This window comes from Meles meles, chromosome 10 (genome assembly GCF_922984935.1).
Source record: "Meles meles chromosome 10, mMelMel3.1 paternal haplotype, whole genome shotgun sequence".
Lineage (NCBI taxonomy): Eukaryota > Metazoa > Chordata > Mammalia > Carnivora > Mustelidae > Meles > Meles meles.
Window position 1 is genome coordinate 52936995 of NC_060075.1, and position 21754 is coordinate 52958748.

Here is a 21754-nt window from a genome sequence, read left to right on the forward strand (position 1 = left end):
ATTTTAGAGAAATTTTAACTATTTACTGTAGTGAATCTAGATATCTTCCGGTTCACACAGCCTTTTCCTGTCACAAGTGCTTTAAACACTTTGACTTCCCTTTACACCACAGACTCTGCTTTCTTAACTTTATCCACTGGATTTTTGAAAATAATAAAATAAAGTCTGGATTTTTGAAAATAATAATTTATTTGCATATTTATATTGGTATATCCACAGCTGAATTCAAAATTCAGAGCCCTATAACTTCATATTACATTGCATAATCACTTTGATAATGCCACTCTGTGGCAATTTGCCTGAATTGTATTGCTTTCAAAATGAATTTGTTTGAATATCAACCTAACCAGTTTTATATACATAAAATCAAATTCTCTGATATACTTAATTTACTTATAAGATGTTTTTAAAAAATTAGCAAAACCTGTTTCATGGACTTATAAATGCCATTAAGTCTGTTGGCTTTTAATAGTTTATGTTTCAAGCTTTCATGGAAAAATTAAAAGGAAAAGAACACTATTTTAATCCATAGATAATAGATTTTAAATTAAATAATAGTCTTTAGCTTAATTTTTGGGCTTTTTAATTTTCTGCAAGAAAACATGAAAAAAACCTTTAAAAAACAAAGTAATTATTTTTATATCACATATAAAGTTACATTAAACAAAACTACAAATTGTTAAAGAGATTCTTCCCAAGTTCTTTAGTAATTTCTGCATACTAAGCATACATTCAAATTTTAACTATTAACAATAAAAACTAGAAACCTGATCACTAGATTTGGTTGTGGGAAGATACTTTCAGTTTTGGCTTAATCAAGAGTTCCACAAGAAACAAAAACAAAAACAAAAAAGAGTTCCACATGATTTTAATATTTTTTTCTTGCTTAACCATCTTCTCTGTGCTTGGCTGTAATATATGTTGCCATTAGCTGCCAAATCTGAGAGTAATTCAGCTTATTATTAGCAAAACAATAGTATAGATAAGAAAATAAATGCAATACTTATTTTAGAATAAATCATAATAACCTGTTTTATTTATCTGTTTAAAAGCTCAAGGTCTTAAAACATTTGGATATTCTAATACAACATGACCCCATCCCACCTCCTTGGTAATGAAATAATTTAGGGATATTTAATAATCAAGGAAAGAGAGTATTTTGCACAAATAGTAATAGGAGGGGCTATCATTGGTTGAAACAACATTCTTCATTTATAGCCCCTAAAAGCTTTACTTGTGATCAGTTCTGAAACAGCACTGCAGTTTAATCCATTTCCCCATCCCTCAATAAATATCAAAAGGCAGTAAATAACAGGACCCAGCTTTCACTTAAAATCTGTTTCCTTTCCACATTTAGGTTTCAAAACAGCAACAGACCATATCTTTGGCTCTTTTTATTATAGAGACATTTTCTCAAACAATGCTACTTACTTTGACTAAAACAAATTATCAACATACAGATCATGTGCACAAACAAGTGGTAGAACAATCCAACAGAAAGGATTTGTGATAACTTCGTATTTTGTAAATAAATTCAACACCATTTTAAAAAAATAGGTGATCATGTTATTCTGTGACTTTTTACATTGATCCCATGTATGTTTTAATAATGCTACTGGATATTTTATGGGTATAATTAGTCTTTTACAAACAGAACACAAGGCACAGAAAGAGAAAAATTAAAACATTTTGAATTACTTAAGTTCTAATGTTGATGTACTAATAGCATCCTAATTCTAGTTCAGTCTGTATTGTTACTCTTCTCTCCCCAACATTAAAAAGACTGTATTGAAGAATTCTGATGGTGAAGAAACAAACTTTAAAAATTGTGCTTACCTTGCTTGTTTTACCCTGCAACCTCAGAATTTGAACACAAGTTCTGTCTTGCTTTATTCCTTTGCAAATCTCCACAAAAGGCTTCTCAACAGGAATATGTGTATATATTCTCCTGTCCAATTGCACACATTGACCGCATTCCATACCCAACAAAACTGCCCTCAACTGGAGTTGAGGGGTAAGACTAATGTCACCTGTAATTCTATTATCTCTTTCACTAGATGAACACACTCAATATTTTGTTGTTTATTAATATTTCAAACAAAATTCAATGTAATCTGTTTTGTAAAGTTTACAATATTGGCTCCAAACTAAAATAAAATTTGAATAGAACTATGGCTGCCAGGGGGAAGCACCAATAGTGCATTACACCAAAATTTTAGATTTCTTAGTTTTTCTATTTGGCTTTGTATATATAGATGGCCATTCACTTAAATCAAAACTAAAAATGTCATTTTATTCTTGGTAGTAAAGAAATGTAAGATGAAAGAAATAACCGCTAAGAGATACAGTAATAAAATCAAGGAACAAAATCCTAGGCAGTTTTCAACAAACGAAAATAAAACATGGCGACATCATTATGTATTTAATTGTCCCAGAATGAAATGTTATCAACATAACAGAGACTATACCTATTTCTGATGCAGCAGAATTGGTATTTTTTCTTTTTTTTTTCTGACCTTTGTTAGTGTCCCTTTATGAATTAGATTTTTAGTAGCTAGATTAGAATTAGGATGTATTAGAATTAGAAAGAAGGACCATAGAGTTATGTTAGCTTAATGGAAAATATTCAATACGTTTCCTACTTGTTTGTAGGAAACTATACACATTTTTAAAAGTCTTTACTAATATTTTGGGGGGTAGATATAGTTACTTCTAAATTATTCTCCAAGTCTTGGAAAGTGCTAGGAAAAACATTTTCAGATTACAAATACAATATAAATAGTTAACAAAGAAAAATAACTTAAAAAAAGAAAACTCACTTTAATGACTGGCACAGGACACCCTCCCTGCCAAAATTAAATAAGGGGAAACTACCAAATAGGCTTAATTATTGATATTAAACCAGTTCAAATAAAACTTTGCCTTAGAGAAGGCACTAGCACTGTCATTTTAAAAATAATTGATCAGGAAATTTGTCACTTGAGAAAAGCAACAAAAATTACCACCAACTTTTACATTTTTGAGCAATCTACCACAAAAAAGAGGTAAATGTTTCAAAAGAACCATTAGGCAGAAATTCTAAGACAGTACTTTATAGTGTCAATTTTGATAAAGATTTCAGATTAGTTTTGTTTTCTTTCCTGCTATGTCTTATGTTCACGGATTCTTATGAACTTCAGCTGAGAGGTTTTGAAATAATAATGCTCACCTAGCCTGCTGCTCCCATAGTTAACACTGGTATCATCATACTAAGAGAAGCTCAGGACCCCAGTGTAAACTGAACTTAAGGAGAAATGAATTTTAATGACCCAAAGTGGAAATGGTAATGGTCTACCATTACTCCTGCAAGTAAGGAATTTACAAACATATTCTGCCCTATTAAAATCTAAAAATATACTATTTACAGACAGCATGTGAAATTCCTCAGTTTATCACTAAAATCACCCAGGAGCTGATTTGTATCTACATGTCACAAAATCTATTTCATGAAGGGGACTTTAGCTCCTGAGTGTTTTGGAATGAGATTCTGGAAGAGAAATGGTCAGGAAAAGAAAGGATCCTAACAAGAAAATAGGACCTTAAAACGTGTCTTTTAAATGTACTTGTTGGCAAATGCTAAAAACTAGCTATGACCTCAGCCTGTGCTTTACTTTCCGATCATTTGAGTGAGGACAGTAGATTCTTACTACTCTTTCCAGTGGGATTTCATGCCTGGATTACTGTCCCATTTTACTCCATTAGGTAATACATTCTCTCTACCACCTTCCCTCCACCTTTAGCAAGGAAACCTGAAGGATAAAAGAGTCACTACCAAGAAACAAGTTCAAATGCCCACCTCTTCTCAGCCTCTCCACACCCCTCCCCCCACAGACAAATGCCTATCTTCTTTGTTTTCTGTGGTCCGTCAGCAAATAGTTATGTACACACACCAATTACCAAAGACTCTTTCCACTAAAGGTCTCATTCCTCCCTCCTCCCAGAAGAATGGTAATAATAAATGAATATTTTTAGTTTCACTCAAGTGAAGCAATAATATAAAGGACATAATTGCAATAAAAGGAATCATGTTTATCTACTGCTTTAACAATCATGTATAAAGTTTACCAGATAGATTAAGATTCTTAATCCTGACTTACTTGAAAATTTAATGAATCAATTTCTCCCAAACAGAACAAAGTTTTTTTTTAAGAAAAATATTGGTTATATAAATCTCTGAATTTCAGAAAACATCTGAAAATGTCTCAGGTTTTAGAGTTTTGGCTCATTCAGATTAATTTTGGAACTTTTTTATTCAATTGAAATCTACTCTAAAAATTCTTTATTTTTTTCTACCACATCAGTTTCAAAATATAAAAATTACAGATCATGTAAATCCCAACTTAGAATCACTCTACTAATATTATCTTTACATTTAAAATTTTTTAGGTGTTTAAGGGTTAGCTAAATTATTAACTCTATAATCTTCAGCATTACACTATAAATTTAGTTTCTAAGATTTAATTTGTTCAACTCAAAATAAATCATTTGTAAGTTACTCTGATGTTTTTGAGAAATAATTTTACACGAAAACTTCAAAAACACTATTAACCACATTACTAAAATGTAGTTGAAATATATATACAAAAAGAAAACAAAATCTGTCTGTATTTAAAGTTTTTCCTTACTAATTTAGTCAGTTTTTAAAATCTGTTTTAAAGAGCTGCTCAAATAGCTTGTAGTATTATGATAGGTGGTAATTTATCTTACTTCAATTAGTTGGCTTTTATGGATTAAAACGAAAAAACTAAATAGTTTTTCCAAAAGGCTTAGGAGGATGATGTAACATCATTACTAGCTAAGAGTTAACAATATAGAAAAAAATTTGAACTCACAGATTTAAGCCGACTTTCTCAAAGTTTAATATGCACTAGGCAAGTTTTGTCTTACTGTTTTTTAACCAAAACCAGGTATTTTGTCAAGACTTAGAAAATGAACAATTATATTATCTGTGAACTATTTAAGTTGTATTTCTAATCGGTACATTTCATTTTCTTCAGATAATGAAAAAATTTGAGTCTCTTATGAAATTAGATATACCAAACAAATTTACACTTCCCTCTTTTCTGTTATGGCCAGAGTTCTGATCTTTATTTTTGAGAAGAACAATAGCAACGTATGTATATAAATACAAACCCACCAAAGACACCACTGCCTAGAATACAGCACTATAGCTGTTAGCTTTTTCAGTTAACCAAATTAAATATGATTATTCGTTTGTTTTGTCCTTTTCTAAGCCAAACTCTTACTTATTTTTTCTCACCGTCTCCACCAAACGTCAGTAAAATTTGAACATTTCTGTTACAGAAATCGCTAATCCTTCAAGGTCGGTCTCGGTTTCTTTTGGTCTTAGGGCAGCTTCAACGAAAACGTGGTCTCGGCATAGTTGATTTTACCCGGAATTTTTCGTTTGCTTTTTTTGGAGGGGTTGTTTGGTTTTGCTTAAAACAACCCTGTGGACCACAAAAGGGGGTTCGAAAGGGAGGGGGCAGAATGAATCGCTTTCTCTAGAAGCCCAGGAAAAATCAGGCATCTGAAAACCTCTTCCGTGGTTTTAACTAAAAAAGAAGTATAAATTCTAAGATGTTGGAAACGGGCAGGGAAACGATGTGACTCCAGCTGCTGAGCATGGCGCAAACCGAGGACCTCCGGGTGCTGGACGTTGGGGGAAGGGAGGGGACTCTGCGGGCACCACGCGGTCAGCCCAAGGGGCGGGCTCCACACGCACTCCAACTATTTTCTACTCTTCCTCTCTCTTTCCTCCTTGGGGGTTGGGGCTGGGGGCTCGCAGTTAAAGGGCAGGAAAAATGAGAAGACGAGAACTCAATCCCACCCTCAACAAAACCAATGAGAGGGAGCAAAGGGTTATTTTCGCGCCACAAAAGATGGAAATTCAGGGGCGGCTCGGGGTCCAATGAATGGAAACCAGCAAACTGCTCTGGCGGCGGCAGCCGACGGTGATAGGCTCCCTCCGTCCACCAATCGGGTGAGAGAAGAAGCCCCCCCGCCCCCTCCCCAGCCAGGGGCGGTGTCTCTCTCCACGCCGGTTGCTCAACTTGGTCTCGGCGAGTCGGCCCCGCGGAGCGCGAAACCCCGCCCCGAGGCCGCGTTTGCGCGCCGTGTGCGCCCGTCTCGCGGCCCCGCCCCGCCCCGGACCCGGGCGCAGTATTCAGTCCGCGGTCCTTGCGGTCTTTCTCTGTGGGTACCAAACATCCCCCAGCGCCCTGTAGCCCCTCGCATCGTCGACAAAGGCCTGAAGTGCGGGAAGGTCGCCAAACACACGCTGCCCGGTTCGTCTCCGCCGCCCGCGGGCGGACGCGCGCTGGAGAAGGAGAACCTTAGGTGGTGTGTGGCGAGGGGAACCGTAGAGGTTCTCCCGACCCCTACATCTAACTCGTCCACAGCTCCCCGCGGAAGGACAGAATCCGCGGCAGGGCCAGGGCGGTTCAGTGGTCGAGAGCCTCTGAGGCGAGGAACGAAGGATCTTCCCCAGTGGGAGCTGCAAGAATCCCGCCCTCTTTTTCCGGGCAGAGCCAGGGGGAAAAGGAAACAACCCCATCTTCTCATCTCCTGGGGCATTATTTTTGATTTTAAACAAAAATTACTGAAGGCAGATTCCGGAGTGGGCAGAGCCAAGCTACCACTTATCACGCATCTGGTTTAAACACACGAGACCGGGAGAGCTGTTTGAAGGAGCAAGAGTATGATAAAAAATACCTCCTATGGGGCCCAGGCGACGCGGCGGGCATTGCGTGCCCACCCGCGGTAAGGACTTCGGCTCTCCGGTGCTCTCAGGAGTGGCCGGGGGTTAGGGGTAGCAGCAAGAACGCCCTTTCCTTCGCTTCTACCTGCTCAGCCTTCGCTCAGAACCTGTGGATACAGCAACGGTAACCGACCTCTAAACATAGTTTTTCTAATTTAATATTACACTGAACCATAAGAAACATTTTTATTGTCCTCAGGAGATACGGAGTAGGTGCAGCTGTCCAAAGCGTAAACAGGCTGCGGTTGGGTGACAGCCGCATCAGAGCACACACAATGGGTGGGATTCTCTCGTGGGGTTAACATTAATTAGGAGCTGCAACTGCTTCGGGAAGAACTCGGAAGTAGCCCATATGCACGGTTAATTTCTGTGTGAGATTCACTGAAAGGCTGGAAGTTAGGGTGACCTTATATTCATTTTTGAAAATCCACCAAAGATATTTTTCATTTGAAATGCCAGTAAAAAGACAAATACCCGTGCTCTTTTTACTCAACCAGTGAGTATAAACTTATCCCTCAAGTGGTTGGATGACTGGAAGTGGAGTGGAATCTACCTACCACCCTTTAATGTCTCAGTTTATTTAACTCCTGTATGTTTTTAAGGTCCTAGACGGAGTACCCAGTTTGTTACAATAATACACAGATTAAGTTCTCAAGTCCCAGAAACATATTTCTGCAAAACAGCACACACTTGTCTTAAATTCCAGGTGTTAGACGTGTTTGATAGTGACAGACAAGCATGGTCTAGTATTTATGGAAAATAAACAATTTATCCCATGCTTTAGAAATAGATACTAACTTAGGTCTCAGTTTTAATACGATCAAATACACTGAATAATCCAGAAGGTACCATTAAATGACTCTGGAAGCAAGCTGAATATATATAAATTGTTCTTAATGAAAAATTACTAAGTTAAATGATGAAAAGACTAGTTTTTATAAAGACATACTTAGAAAAGCAAATACTGCTAAATGAATGAAAAGCACCTTTCTCCAAGTAGCTTTTGATCATATGCAACAGGTACATGAAAAATAGTTCATAATTTTTGATATTTACATTTTAAATACCACAGAGGTTAAAGAATATTTTTTTAGAACCAAGATTTCATTTTTTAAAACATGAAAAGTAAAAATAAGTAAGCTCTTTTAAAAAGTTAAACCTAACCATAAACTTAAAACCTCACCACCAAAATGTTCTTTAAAGATAGAGCTCCTAATATGGTTCTGAACATTATTACACAAGAGCACATTTGTGTCCTCGATCTCCTAAAGTAAAACATTTCACTAAGTAAAATGTCAATGAAAATATTGTGAAAGTGTGTTTACATTTAAAAAGTTGGATTTGCTTAGCAGAAAAAGAAAAACCTGTTAGAACAGTTGCATTTAAAATGGATGATCTGACACCTTCCGGTTCAACACAAAACTTTAAAATAAGTTCCTTTTAAAAGAAAAAAAATGCAAATACTCTATATTCTGCAATAGTTCCCACATGTAGAAAAAATAATTTGTCATTCATCTTTTAATTGTAAAATATACACTTTTAAATGCCATATATGGATTTGACAAAGAGAAACGAACTCTATCAATTTTAATTACTGAAGGTTTCAATGTAAATCATAATATTTTCTGTCGCACAATACATTTTCTACTACTAGCAGTACCAGATCATTAAAGATTCCTGTTTATATTTCCATGCTACATAGAATTTCACTGACTTTAAAAATAAACATTTTTCATCTTTTCCATGGAATACCTGTTTTAAAATGTCACAAGTAACTGATGCAAATGAAGCTTTTGAGTGGAGTACACAATCAATAAACACTTGCAGATTTCCACAAGAAACTCAGCACTATGTTCATTTCCGTATTCCTCTTCTCCAGTCTACATTTTGTTGGCCCAGTAAAGGCTTCACCGGGCCCAGACCCTCCCCCACACACCCACCATTGTACTCCTTACATACAAGGGAAATTATGAATGGCTCTCATGGCCAAGTGCGGGCAGAAAAGAGGCAGAAAGGGACTCGAACAATTTTCAAGTGCGAATATCACCGAGGGGTAACGCAGAACGGTCTTCCTGTTTCAAGAGTCCCAAGTTCTCCAACTAAAATTCTTTAAATAAAAGTACCAGCCTACCCCACTCCTCCTCCTCTGGAAACTACAGGAAGAAATGGTTTCTGTTTAGATACCGACTTCCCACTCTGACTTCTCTGCTCCGGCCTCCGAGGTTGCGGACGCCCCCAATCCCCACGCGGAATACCTCCGCCTCTACTCTCCCCTCCCCCACCGGTGGCCAAGCCCGCCCCCGGCCTCATTTATCTCTGAGCCTTTTCTGAATCGTTCAACCAATCGCAAACGCGAAGCCTAGAGCCAACGCGAGCGCAAGCGGAGGAGGTGTCGCCCAGACACCCGCCCAGGACGCCGTGGGCTCCCATCCCCCACAGCCCCCGGCTCCGGCCGCCCCACTTCCCAGGTGCCAAGGCCCGTGGAGGGTGCTCCGGGTGGGGCGCGTCTGTCCGTCTCTCCCGCCCCCTCCCACCGCACCCCCTCGCAGCGTTTCCGCCCCTGCCAGTTCTGGAAACGTGCTTGCGGCTTTGCCGGGGTTACACTTCAAATGTCATCAAAGCCACAAGGCGGGTTCGAAATTGGGACTCTTTGGTTTTGTTAATTACCTATTTTAAAAAATCGAATATTTGAAACTCCGGTAGCTAGAGCTGAGAAATTGCCTAGTTAGCACCTCCACCCATATCTCATTAAAAAAAAAAAAAAAATCCTCTCTTTTTTCCTCCCCTCCCCCTCAGGATCCGCCCCGACCAGATAACCCTTTCTAAACTCTGTTGTGACAATCAGGGCCGCCAGCCGCGCTCCCCTCTGCACCCCGGCTGAGGCTCCTTTAGCATTTTTCGCCTTCTTCCTCCTCCCCCTCTCAGGGTCCCTCGCTCAAGCTCATTTCCCCTCCCCCTCTTCCTCCTCTCGCTTTTTTTCCCCCGAAACCCACTCTAATTGAGGCGCTGGGATTCCTCACGTGAGACGTTGATTTGTAGTTTGAACACGTGGCTCATTCAAAAAGCCGGACACTCGGAGCGGATTTTTTCCGCCTCCTGCGCCTTCCTCCCTCCACCCCTTCCCCCCTCCCTCCTGCCAGTCACCCTTCTGGGTTTTTTTATGGGGAGGCGGCGCCTGTCCTCACGTAGTGTGATATTTTCACAGTCCGCTGGCCGATGCCAAAGGGGTTGGGGAGGAAGAGACAAAAAGTAGTTCTTCCCCCCTCCTCCTCCTCTCCTTTTTCTCGCTAATCCCGCCTCCTCCTCAGAGTTAGGAAGACTCGTTGATACGTTTGGGTTGCTGCAAGGCTTTTTCTTTTCTTTTCTTTCTTTTTTTTTTAATACCCAGAAAAGGAAAAACAAGAACCTTCGGATTTGATTTTTCGCTCCTCGTTCTTGTCCTTGGTCTTACTGTGTTTGTGTGTTTTAACGGCGAGAAGACGAGGGGAACAAAACCCGCCGAAGCCCTCCATCACTGTGGGTGGTTTTAATTTTTCGTTTTTCTCCGAATTTTTAAAAAACAACCACTCTTCACAATGAACAAACTGTATATAGGAAATCTAAGCGAGAATGCCGTCCCTACGGACCTGGAAAGTATCTTTAAGGACGCCAAGATCCCGGTGTCGGGACCCTTCCTAGTGAAGACGGGCTACGCGTTCGTGGACTGTCCGGACGAGAGCTGGGCCCTCAAGGCCATCGAGGCGCTTTCAGGTGGGCCCGCCCCAGCCCCGCCGGCGCGCCTGCCCCAGCCCTGCGCGGCCGGCCCGGGCCTGCGGGGGTTGGGGACCCGGAGCCAGGCCCGCGGCTGCCGCCGCCGGCGTCCACGCAGGGCCCCAGGCCCGGGGGAGGGCGGCGGGGAGGTGGGGCGAGGCCCGGGCGCCCACACGCGTGAGGTCTGGGGTGCTCTCTTCAGCTTGGGCTCCAACTCGGCCCCCCGCTGCTCCCCTCCTCCCGCCGGAGCTTTGCAGGCGGACGGCGGACGCGCTGTCAGAAAGCCGCAGCGCGGGCTCGGAGGGGAGCGGGACTGGGGGAGGTGCGACCGCGAGCGCCGGACCTTCCCCGCTCGCCCCGCCCGGGCCGGGCCCAGGCGCGGGCTCCAGTCCCCGGCACGCCGGGCCTTAGGGGCCGAGCGGGTTCTCCCGCTTCTCTCCCCTCTCCTTTCTCTCTCTGCACATTATTATTTATCGTGTTGGTTTCTCAGTCTCCTCCTGTTCGCCTTAGACCCCAGGCGTGGGAGAATGCAAAGTGGCCTCGACCCTGCTGCGGAGTGAGGACGCGAGCTGGTTGGTGCCTAGCACCGGCGGCCCGGCGTCTCCTCTGGATCCTGAGGGACGCAGGCCAGTGCGACCCGTGTTGCACGCTCCACCTTCCCCGCGTCCTACAAGCCACGGGGCAGGTGGGCGAGAGCGGCCAGTGGTCGCCGGCAAGGGAGCCCCAGCCTCCGCGCCCGGTCCCCCGTTGCTCTCTTCGTCCTGGCCGCGGCTCCGGGGTTGGCGGGGCAAGCTCGGCGCGGCGGCGAACCGTGAGTGGCGAGGCATGTTCGAGTCCCCCCCACCCCCCCCCCCCCCACGGCAGCCCGTGTGGCAGGCGCCTCGTACTCCTTCGCGCCTTGTTCGTTCTGTGCTGAGATGCGTCTGGCCGTGCACTCTTGTCTGCGCCAACCCTGCGGTCCTCCAGCCTCTCCAGCTACTCCCTGTTCCTGGGCCTGGGCTAGAAGCCGGGAGAAGGGCTCGGGATCCCCTCCCGAAAAAAAAAGCCAGCGTAGCCCCCTCCCCAGAGTTTGTCGTATGGGAGTGCCGGGGTAGGTGGTCGGAAGGGCCGCGTTAGTCCTGTGGCTGTCATAGAGGTGGGTGCTTGAGCTTGAGCTTGAGCTGGGCGCTGGAGGCCTGGGTCTAGAATGTTACCCAAGTGGTAGGCCAGCCAATGGACCCTGCTCCTCACCCACCTGTAAGTTATACACAGCCCTGAGGGGTCAGCTTTTCTCCTGCGCATGGCCGGGCTGCCCTCCCCGTCGCGAGACGCATCCGGTGCCGGGGACGGGGTGGGGGGGGGGGTATCAGGAAATCACTTGGGTCCCCGTTTAGGCTCTGCCGGTCCTTCGGGAAGAGCCGCTAAACCCGGCCAACTGTCCTGCACCTCTTGTGTATCCGCAGGTAAAGTGGAACTGCACGGGAAATTAATGGAAGTTGAGCACTCTGTCCCAAAAAGACAAAGGTGAGCTTATTTATCGCATTTTCATTAATTCTGTTCTCCCTTATTGGGAAGAGAGATTTCAACACAGCTGAAAACAACTTCTTTTCCTCTGACGCTTTTTGAATTGCTGTATGCTGAACGGCTTGGCGTTTCCGTCATTTATTCTTTGGACTGAAGTTTATGGCAGGTGTGTGTGCGTGCGCTGGTAGGGAATAAAGGTCTCGTCCGTGACTCCTGCCACCGGGTTATTGGTATAGAAGCTCTCACACCGATATGTTCTCTAAGTTGCTACAATAGGAAATCAAAGTCTTGAAGGGCAGTTTTGGGAATCTGTAGGAATTAGGAAGCAGTGGGTGACCTTCCCCCCACTCCCCACCTGTAAGTTCATGGTAAAGGAAAGCAGCTGCAGACACGCGTGGGTGTGGAGTGTCTTTTCTTCGCTGTCATGAGTTGGCAGCGATGAGTCTGAGAACCCTGGGAGGCCTTCTGTATATCTGAGAAGAGGAATTTGCTGATTGGAACACGTGAGTGAAAGCCTGGGCTTCTCCTGCCCAGAAGCGCCTTTCATTCACTCCAGAGTTACACAGGTTGCTGCAAACCAGCCTTTGTCTTCCATCCCCTTCACTCTCCTCCCCCGCGTCGTCGTCCCCCAGCCCCCCATATACTTGCTTACAAATAACCAAGATATCTTGAGGACTAAAGACTTGTATTACTTAAGCAAGGGAATTGCACTTTTTGGAGCGCAAGTGTAGTGTGTCACTTTACAGAATGTTTGCAGACTGTTTTAACCGCGTTGTGTTTTGAAGAAATGGCTCCTTCTCTTCAAGAGCAGGCCGGATCCCTGCTCTGTAACTAACTGGAGAGGCACTGCTTCCTTACTGCCGTGCTAGGTTTAGTTTGTGTTTTTCTGAGTTATGCAAGGTGGGGTTAGGGTTTCTGCCTTTCTCTCTTCCCATCTCCCTGCTCCTAACTCTAAGCAGTAAGTTTAAAGTTAATCTTAAGTAGGGCTGCCTCTGTCTGTGTCTGTGTCTGGTTAGGTATTGGTGAGTGGTGTACTAGAGGGCGGGAGAGGCGTGCTATGCATTTCTGCAGAGAGGTGGCTACACAAAATGTCATCCTGGGCCTATTTCTATATTGAGCTCTGTTTCAGGTAAAGCGTTTCCACAAACCTTGTTTTTGTGAAGAGAGATGGATTTTTGTGGATTTCTCTTGTTGGTGTGCTTAGTTTTTATTAGGATAGTTGAAAAAGGATTTGCGTGATGAGACAGATTTAGTTCTAGTTGGGAATTTTGGTGAGGTCAAGTTATTTCACATAGTAGAAGGGAATTATTTTTTAAGAGCTTCTAAAATAATAGAACATGTACTGAAAAGTATCTTAACTGATCTCCATTTAATAGGAAGTGAAAAATTGAGGAAAAAGGCACATCTCCTTAAAAATTTAAAGGCATAATCTGAATCGTTTATCTAGGGTGGGAAAAATGTAGGTACATTCTGCAAATTCTAATTAGTTTCATGTTTAGCCCCTGTGTCCTAATTTTCTTCAAATGTTGGATAAAAAAGAGGCACATGGTTGCATCGAAGGACTGGCATTTTAACATTTGAGAGTTTCTAAATTTAAACATTTAATGTCTGGCATTTTTCAAATACAATTTATGGACCTGCATGGAAATGTAGATTGCTTTGCTTTGCTCTCCTCATTTTCTTTTCCAGCCTGTTATGAATTTCCCTCCACCTGTAGGGAATGAAATTAAAAACATCTGGTAACCGCCTGTTTTACTCTTAAAGGCTTTTGCCCAACCTAAAAACATACTTACTTGTTACTTTATAACGAATAGGAGTTTTGTTTTAGGAAAGCATATAAGGTACCATGCCACCAGGGGCGGCAAGTGGCAGTTTTTTTCATTTTAACAATGTAAATTAAAATTTCAGGCTGATTTCGCTTACATTGAAATGCTTAGGATTTTAAATGAGATGTTACTAACAAATAGAAATGAGGACATAGCAGACAACTTTCTACAGATAGGGAGAACAAGTAAGTCCTTTTCTAGGACTGAATTGGCAAAAAAGGAAAGTAGAGGTTTCTTTTCCCTGCCCAGGGAAATCTAACTATATTACAACTTTGTTTTAACTGAAACTTGAAACTGGGATGCAGTTCCCTTATCTGGACTGTTGAACTGTGTGAATAGGCTTTGGGAGGGGGCTGAGAAGATCACTTTGGTGAGCCATGCCTAGCTCCTATAGAAAGGTCAAGAAGTGATATATTGGTGACAAATGAATGCTGCAGACCAATTTTGCCAAGTGAGCCTGCTGGACTTCTGGGTGGAGTTCTTTTGTGCTTAGCAGTCGCTGCATTCCATCCCATCATCATATGGGCATCTGAGACAGGCACACCCACATGTGCAGCAGTGACCTTTATACCTGCTGTGCAAGGCATGTTGGGAGCCTGGTGCTGAAGAATGCTTATGGCAGCACTCTGAGATGGATGAATGGGCTTGCAGCAACTAAATAGGGGAGCAGGCCCAGGAGGCGATTTGATGCTTGGCATGCTGGCCCAACTGTGACTGGGAGCTGAGTTGGGCGAAGAACCTTTCAGGAAGGGGCACTGTGGAGCTTGGTTCTGACCAAGCTTAGCTCCTGATTACCAAAGTCTCAGGGGAATGTGGAAGGAATGTTGCTTTTCTGCATTCAGATACCCCTCAGTTGGGGGAAGATTATAGCATTATTTTACTGAGCTTGAGATCCCCTCTGTCCAGAATGAAGAGAAGATTGAGGTGAACATCTGTCATAGTCGTGCACTCTCTGTTGCTAAGGTAAAGAATACAGCACATGAGTACTTGGCGTCACTCTGAAGTATAACCTTTTTTTTTTTTTTTTTTTTTTGGTGGAAGGCAGACGTTTAATGACTGAGCCACCCAGGCACCCCATGAAGTATAATCTTAAATACTCACCCCACTCCCCACCCTGCCTTGGGGGCAAGGGTGGCTGTGAAAATTGTGATTTTTGAAGACTACAGCTCAGTTTGGTTGGAAGAGCCACTGGTATCTTGTGGGACCGCATATGTGCCCCTATGCGATTATGTAAATAGCACCGATTTCCTTTTTTGTTATGTTGTGGGCTGTTGGGCATGGGAGAGAGAATGGGAAAGTCGCTGACACTGGGGAACTGACAGGATGGTGGCTTTAGTTTGTTTTCCATTACTTATTTAAGTTAATGAAAAATTTTCACATTTTTTATGGCTTAAACTTGCTTATGATTTAGCTTTCAGCATTGAGTAAGATTATATGAAGCCAAAACATATTTCAATGAAAGATAAACAAAATGGTAGGATATCGTTGTTAATATTTTTCTAGGAAGGCTCCACTAAAACGGACTGGTTTCTAAGCTCACATGATTTTGTTCTTTGTTTCCTTAAAAAAGAAAATAAAGCTAACAACTTATTTCAGTATTAGAATAATGGTTTAACATTTAAATTAGATAGACATAGCATGTATAAAAGTTACTACTGGGATTTTAAATGTATCTTAATTTAAATGTCTATTTAAAAGTGCTGTCTTTTTTTTTTTTTTTTTTTAAATTTATTAATTTGACAGACCGAGAGAGGGAACACAAGCAGGGGGAGTGGGAGAAGGAGAACAGGCTTCCCACGGAGCAGGGAGCCCAATGCGGGGCATGATCCCGGGACTGTGGGATCATGAGCTGAGGTGAGGGCAGATGCCTAATGACTGAGCCACCCAGGCGCCCTAAAAGTGCTGCATTTTAACAGCTGCTGTATATGGAGTAGGAAGATGGTGCCACAACCAGCAATGTGTCCATTAGCCAGGCACATGATCCTGTTGGCTCAGGCCAATAAAAGCTGTTTTTAAATGCTAAACATTTAAACATAGGCACGAATAGCTGTGCTGCTCCTTGCTTATCAGTTTGGGACTGGTGAATCTTGTGAATCAGAGCAGTTTCTCACACATAGACTTGAGGTTCTGACTGTTAGGATTCTTTACCAGCCATGAAAGTTTCCTAAGCAGTGTCGTTGGAACGCTCAGTTTAAGGTCAGCAATGCATGACTGCTTAAGTAATTGTAGCCAACAAGATTTTTCTTGATTTCATGTTGTTCTTTTAGTACAGCTTGAGAGAGAGTAAAAGATTTCTTAACTTTGGCATTATTTGAATTAAGAAAATATATATGTATAAATGAATGTTGATAAGTTGCTTCTGTGGGACTGTCCACAGTAACAAGGAAGACATTATGGAAACATGACATGTGCCTGGAGCCAGTGGGAATTGAGAATCTTGGCTTCTGTTTCTGGCTTTCCTTTTGATTTGTGTGATCACTTGCATTCTCTGTTCATGCCAAATGCCACTATAATAAACTAACAGGGGGCATATTTTGTTCTGAGTTTTGCCATTCTGCTTGAAATGAGTTACCAGCTGGGACTTAAAAATACCTTTTGGAATTAGAGAGATGTGGGGTCTTCCCTGTATGAAACTTGTATTTTCTGTAGTATGGCAGTTCATTTGCTTTTGCACGTGTACCTCTTTCTGGCAGTCAGCAAGAGCGAAACGATCTTTGTCATACTTTGAAATCCTTTAATGAGCCCTACCATTGCAGTTAATGTGTTGTTATATAGGTCTTGGATTTTCTATTAAAGTGAAGCTGTTGAGCTTCCTGGATATTTATTTATACAGTTCTATTGTAATTGTCTTCAGCAGTTACCTTCCCTAGAAGTAACTGATTTTTGAATTGTATGATTTATCCATTTATTATGGTATGATTTATTTATCCACCAGCTTTGGTGGTGGGTTTGTTCTGGGAGGATGGAGAACGGCTGTGCTATTCTTAGCCAAGTTTCCTTTATTGACTGTTGCCTCTGATCCAAGCTTCTAGAGTCACAAGACAGGAGGTGGCAGTGTGGTAGCGGTGACCAAGGGATGGGACTGGCGTTTTTAGTTAGGAATTCTGCCCCATAAATCTGATGTTTTAAAAACTGGCTTGTTCTTGCAGGGTTTTGCTTGAAAGCTGGTGGCAAATACAGTTTCCAGTGCTCCATTAAAACTGAGGGTAATTTATCATGGTCTGAAATTGCTGTTTGGCAAGTATTGGTAAATAAGCAGTTATAACTTAATATATTTGGACTTTGTTGCCCTGAAGGGGAATACATAGTATTCCCATAGTATGAGTATGCATAATAAATTATGCATTTTAGAGAATTATCATGAGACCATTTAACTTGACTAGGAAATAGTTTGAAATTATTATAGATGTATTCTTTGAGGAATCTAATGGAACTATGCGTTTTGTTTTGTGTTGTTTTTATTTTTAAGTGACCTCAGGGCAGGGCTCAAACTCACAACCCTGAGATCAATAGTTTCATGCTCCACTAGCTGAGCTTATCAGGTGCTCCAAGTGGAGCTACAAGTTGAGAGTGGTCTAAGTCTTTAGCTGGCATTATCAGTTAGTTGTTTAGAAGTTGAGGCCGTTGCTATCATGGTGTTTCAGTTATTTCTTGCTTCATAATAAACTACCCCAAAACCTAGTGGCTCAGAACAACTTATTCTTCCTCGTGATTCTGTGGGTCTGCTTGGTGGTTGGTTCTGTTCCACATGGTGTCATGCTGGGTCCTTGGCTGAGCTGGTCTAAAAGGTCCAAGAAGGCTTCATTCACATGGCTGGCCTCTTCGTGCTGATGCACATGACTTCTCCCCACATGGTATTTCAGTGCTCTGTAGTAGCCCTTGGCTACCAAGTGAGAGTAGGTAGAAGCTATTAGACCTCTTAAAGGCTAGGCCCGGAATTGGCACATTATCCTATCCATTTTGTCAATCAGGGCAAGTCACAAGGCCAGCACAGATTCAAGGAAGTATGGAGATAGTCTCCATCTCTTGATGGTAGAGTGGCATGAATGTACGGAGAGGAAGAAATTGATGGTGACCATCTTTGTAAATTCTTTTACATAAATGGAAGGACAGCAGGACTAGTTTCCTCAAAGTGATTGGAACCTAAAATATCTGAAAAGTATATTTAGCACTAGAAATGGGGAGGCAGTTCTCATTGTAATATCCTGTCAAGAGATCATATTAATTAGCTTTGGAGGTGATGAATAGTGGTCAGTGTCTGTATATTTCTAAGAAAGAACTAAGAGGATTTGCTGATGGATTAGATGAGAATTAGGAGAAGAGTAAAGCAGGACAAGAAGATTTTTTTGGTGAGAAAAACTAGATGGAATGGAAGGTAGTGTTATTTACCAGAGTGGAGAGTATTGGGGAAGGAACAAATTCTTGGGTAGAAATCAGGAGCTTCACTTTTGGCATATTATGTCTCTAATGCTTGTTAGTTTTTTTTTTAAATTTTTTCTTTTGAGATTTTACTTATTTTACAGAGAGAGAGAGAGGGAACACAAGCAGGGGGAGTGGGAGAGGGAGAAGCAGGCTTCCCGCTGAGCAGGTAGCCCAACGTGGGGCTTGATCCCAGGTCCCTGGGATCATGACCTGAGCTGAAGGCAGATGCTTAACCCACTGAGCCACCTAGGCAACCCCACTTGTTAGAAAGTTGAGTGAAGAAGTCAGTAGGTAGTTGGAAATACCAATTTGGAGGGTAGGAATTGGAGGTGAAAATTGGAGATGTCACTAGCTTGTGATGTTTAAAATCATGGGATCAGGGGCGCCTGGGTGGCTCAGTGGGTTAAAACCTCTGCCTTCGGCTCGGGTCATGATCCTAGGGTCCTGGGATGGAGTCCCGCATCGGGCTCTCTGCTTGGCGGGGAGCCTGCTCCCCGCCCCCCCACTCCCCCGCCTGCCTCTCTGCCTATTTGTGATCTCTGTCTGTCAAATAAATAAAATCTTAAAAAAAAAAAAAAAATCATGGGATCAGGCAAGATTACAAAGGGACTGAGTATGGGGCTTTAGGAGGAAGGAGAGACCAGCAAAAGAGAGTGAGAGAGGCCATTAAGGTAAAGGAAAGCAAGCAGAGTGAACTCCTTCTGGGAGATTCATGGAAAAAAAAAAAAGAAGGAAAAAGCCTGAGGATAAGGAAGGTGTCATCAGCTGTATAGAATACCACTGAACGTTTGTGATTTAGATGGATTCATGTGAGTGGGGATGGTGGTAAGTTGCAGCCTTCGGGTTTGGCATTAGATAGATGGAGAGTGATTTATGAATTTTGGAGCAACCTGGAATATAGCCTTTCTTTCAGGATTCATTTATTAGTATCTCATTTTTTTTAAACTTTCCAGAAATATCTGTGAGCATGTTCTATTTATAACCTGCTAGAGATGGAAGAGTCCTAAGTTTAGTAGATCCTCTTGCCAGTGGACAAGACTTGTTTCAGTTGACCTGCTTTCTGGCATCTGTTTCAACATTTCTGGTGACTGAGCTTACTTTCTAGGTTACCCATTCTACTTTTTATTAAATATACATTTGGAAACTCCTTTGAAGCTGTCTTAGGTTTCAAGACAGTGTAGACCAGGTGCAGTACTTTTCTGTGGTTATCTAAAGACTTGTTTTTAGGGGTGCCTGGGTGGCTCAGTCGGTTAAGCGTCTGCCTTTGGCTCTGGTCATGATCCAGGGCCCTAGGATCCAGCCCTGCATCAGGCTCTCTGCTCAGTGGAGAAGCACGTGCTTCTCCCTCTTTCTCTGCTGCTCCCCCTGCTTGTGCACACTCTCTCTCTCTCTGTCAGGAAAAAAAAAAGGTGGGGGATACCTGGGTGACTTAGTGGGTTGACCCTCTGCCTTCGGCTCTGGTCATGATCTCAGGGTCCTGGGATTGAGCCCCACATTGGGCTCTCTGCTCAGCGGGGAACCTGCTTCCCCCTCTCTGCCTGCCTCTCTGCTTACTTGTGATCGCTCTTTCTGTCAGATAAATAAATGAAATCTTAAAAAAAAAAAGACTTGATTTCAGTATGTTAACTAACTGAAATTAAAAAGTTAAAGACTTGGGGCGCCTGGGTGGCTCAGTGGGTTAAGCCTCTGCCTTTCGCTCAGGTCATGATCCCAGCGTCCTGGGATCGAGCCCCGCATCGGGTTCTCTGCTTGGCGGGGAGCCTGCTTCCTTCTCTCTCTCTCTCTCTCTCTCTATGCCTGCCTCTCTCCCTACTTGTGATCTCTATCTGTCAAATAAATAAATAAAATCTTAAAAAAAAAAAGTTAAAGACTTGATTTGACAAACAAGGTTGAATCTATTGGCTATCTATTTATGGATATCATAGGCTAAGTTTAAAATATTTCAATCACTTTGTTATTTTAGGATGCTGGAATAAATAAAGCATTCCTTCCATTTTATTCATAAAACTTTAGCTATAAGAAATACAAGAAACCTTTTGTAAGTACCCTAAATTCCCTCATTTTTGCATGTTGAAAAATCTGGTCTTTGGTAAAGCAGCTTTCTCCTCAAATTATGAATCCTGGTTTTGGCCTCAGTGGTCACCAAAACTAGGTGATCTGTTATAATCAGTTGATTTGAAATCAGTGACTGGATCTCAGTAACTCTTTTTAGGACTTGGTTTATGCAAGTCCTTTGATTAGTCAAATACTAATGTGTTAAATATCTCTATTTGAAGAAAGGAATATCAATAAAAATGAGACACCGTAACATATTTTTTTAGTGCTGTTAGTTCTACCAAAGGATTCTCCATAAAGGCCTGAGAGAAGTGACTTGCCCAAGGCACTGCAGGTAATTAGTGGAACCCATTTTCCCCTTCCTTTGACTCTGCCCTGCCTTCATTCCTCTCATTTAAGTTGTCAAATCCTGAAAGTAGCTTACACAGCAGCCTGATCATGTTTGCAGTGGCAAGTTGGAGCAGAGATGTCCTGTTTTTTGCTTTCTCTGAAGAAAAAAAGAAGTCTTGTTTGGCTTCTTTGAAGGTTGATTTATTGTCCTCCTGTAGGAAAGAGACAAGTTCAGGTAGTCTGGAATCTGGGGCTTACTACAGAATAAAAGTATCTGGACATCCTATCGTAAGATGGAAAGGCGAACTGCTTCTTCCTTGAAGGTTTTTTTTTTTTTTTTCAGCAGCTTAATCTTAATACAAATGAATTGTAGAGAAGCTGGAGGGGGCCCTAAGGAGGTATGAGAGTAGAACAGAGGGCACGAGGAAGTAGATGCCATGGCTTTATCTCAGGCATGTGATTGTGACTCATGGGGTATGTTTTAGATTGCAAAAGAGGTAGAAGTGTCTGGAGTGGTGGCCGTGCCTGGTTGTCCCACCTCCTTAACAAATTTAGTAAGATCCTGGCTTGCAGAAGGAAGTCTTTTAAATTTGGAATATTGTTAAGGATTGAGAGAGAAGAAGAGGGAGAAATTGTGCTGGAACTTTTTGATGAGGAGCTCTGGTGCTTGTGCGCTTGGGCCCTTGTTGAACTGAAAGGTATTGCCAGAGAATGTGGGATGTGAGGTCTGAGATCTGGGTTGAATCCCAATTCCATTTTCTAAATACGTGGTGTTGATTAACGCTGAGGAAATTGAGGTCGGGGGAGGTTTGAATGGTGAATACTGCCTGATAGGATCCTGGGGACAACGTGTGTAAAGCATTAATGCGGTATTATTCCATAGTAACTTCAGTGGCAGCTGTTGTATTTTTGCCCTTGGGATTTAAGTATGAAGGCTGGATATAGATTATATTTGGTGATAACAGAAATACAGAAAACTTTTGTTCTGGTTTTGGATATGGACTCATGTAAGAAGAAATCTGTGGTGGTCTGTTTTTATTTCACTGGGTGTGTAATACCTTTTTTGAAA

At 42.3% G+C, this 21754-nt stretch overlaps 1 protein-coding gene across 2 annotated transcripts in view; it reads left to right on the forward strand.

Annotated features, from left to right (window-relative positions):
* Positions 1–10337: 10337 nt before the first annotated feature.
* IGF2BP3 (insulin like growth factor 2 mRNA binding protein 3) overlaps positions 10338–21754 on the forward strand; it is a 141029-nt gene continuing 129612 nt past the window's right edge. For both annotated transcript variants that reach the window (XM_046021074.1, XM_046021073.1), the window contains exons 1-2: positions 10338–10549; positions 11992–12052. In XM_046021074.1, coding sequence (XP_045877030.1) covers positions 10375–10549; positions 11992–12052 — 236 coding nt within the window. In that variant the 5' untranslated portion in view covers positions 10338–10374. The remainder of the gene's footprint in view (positions 10550–11991; positions 12053–21754) is intronic.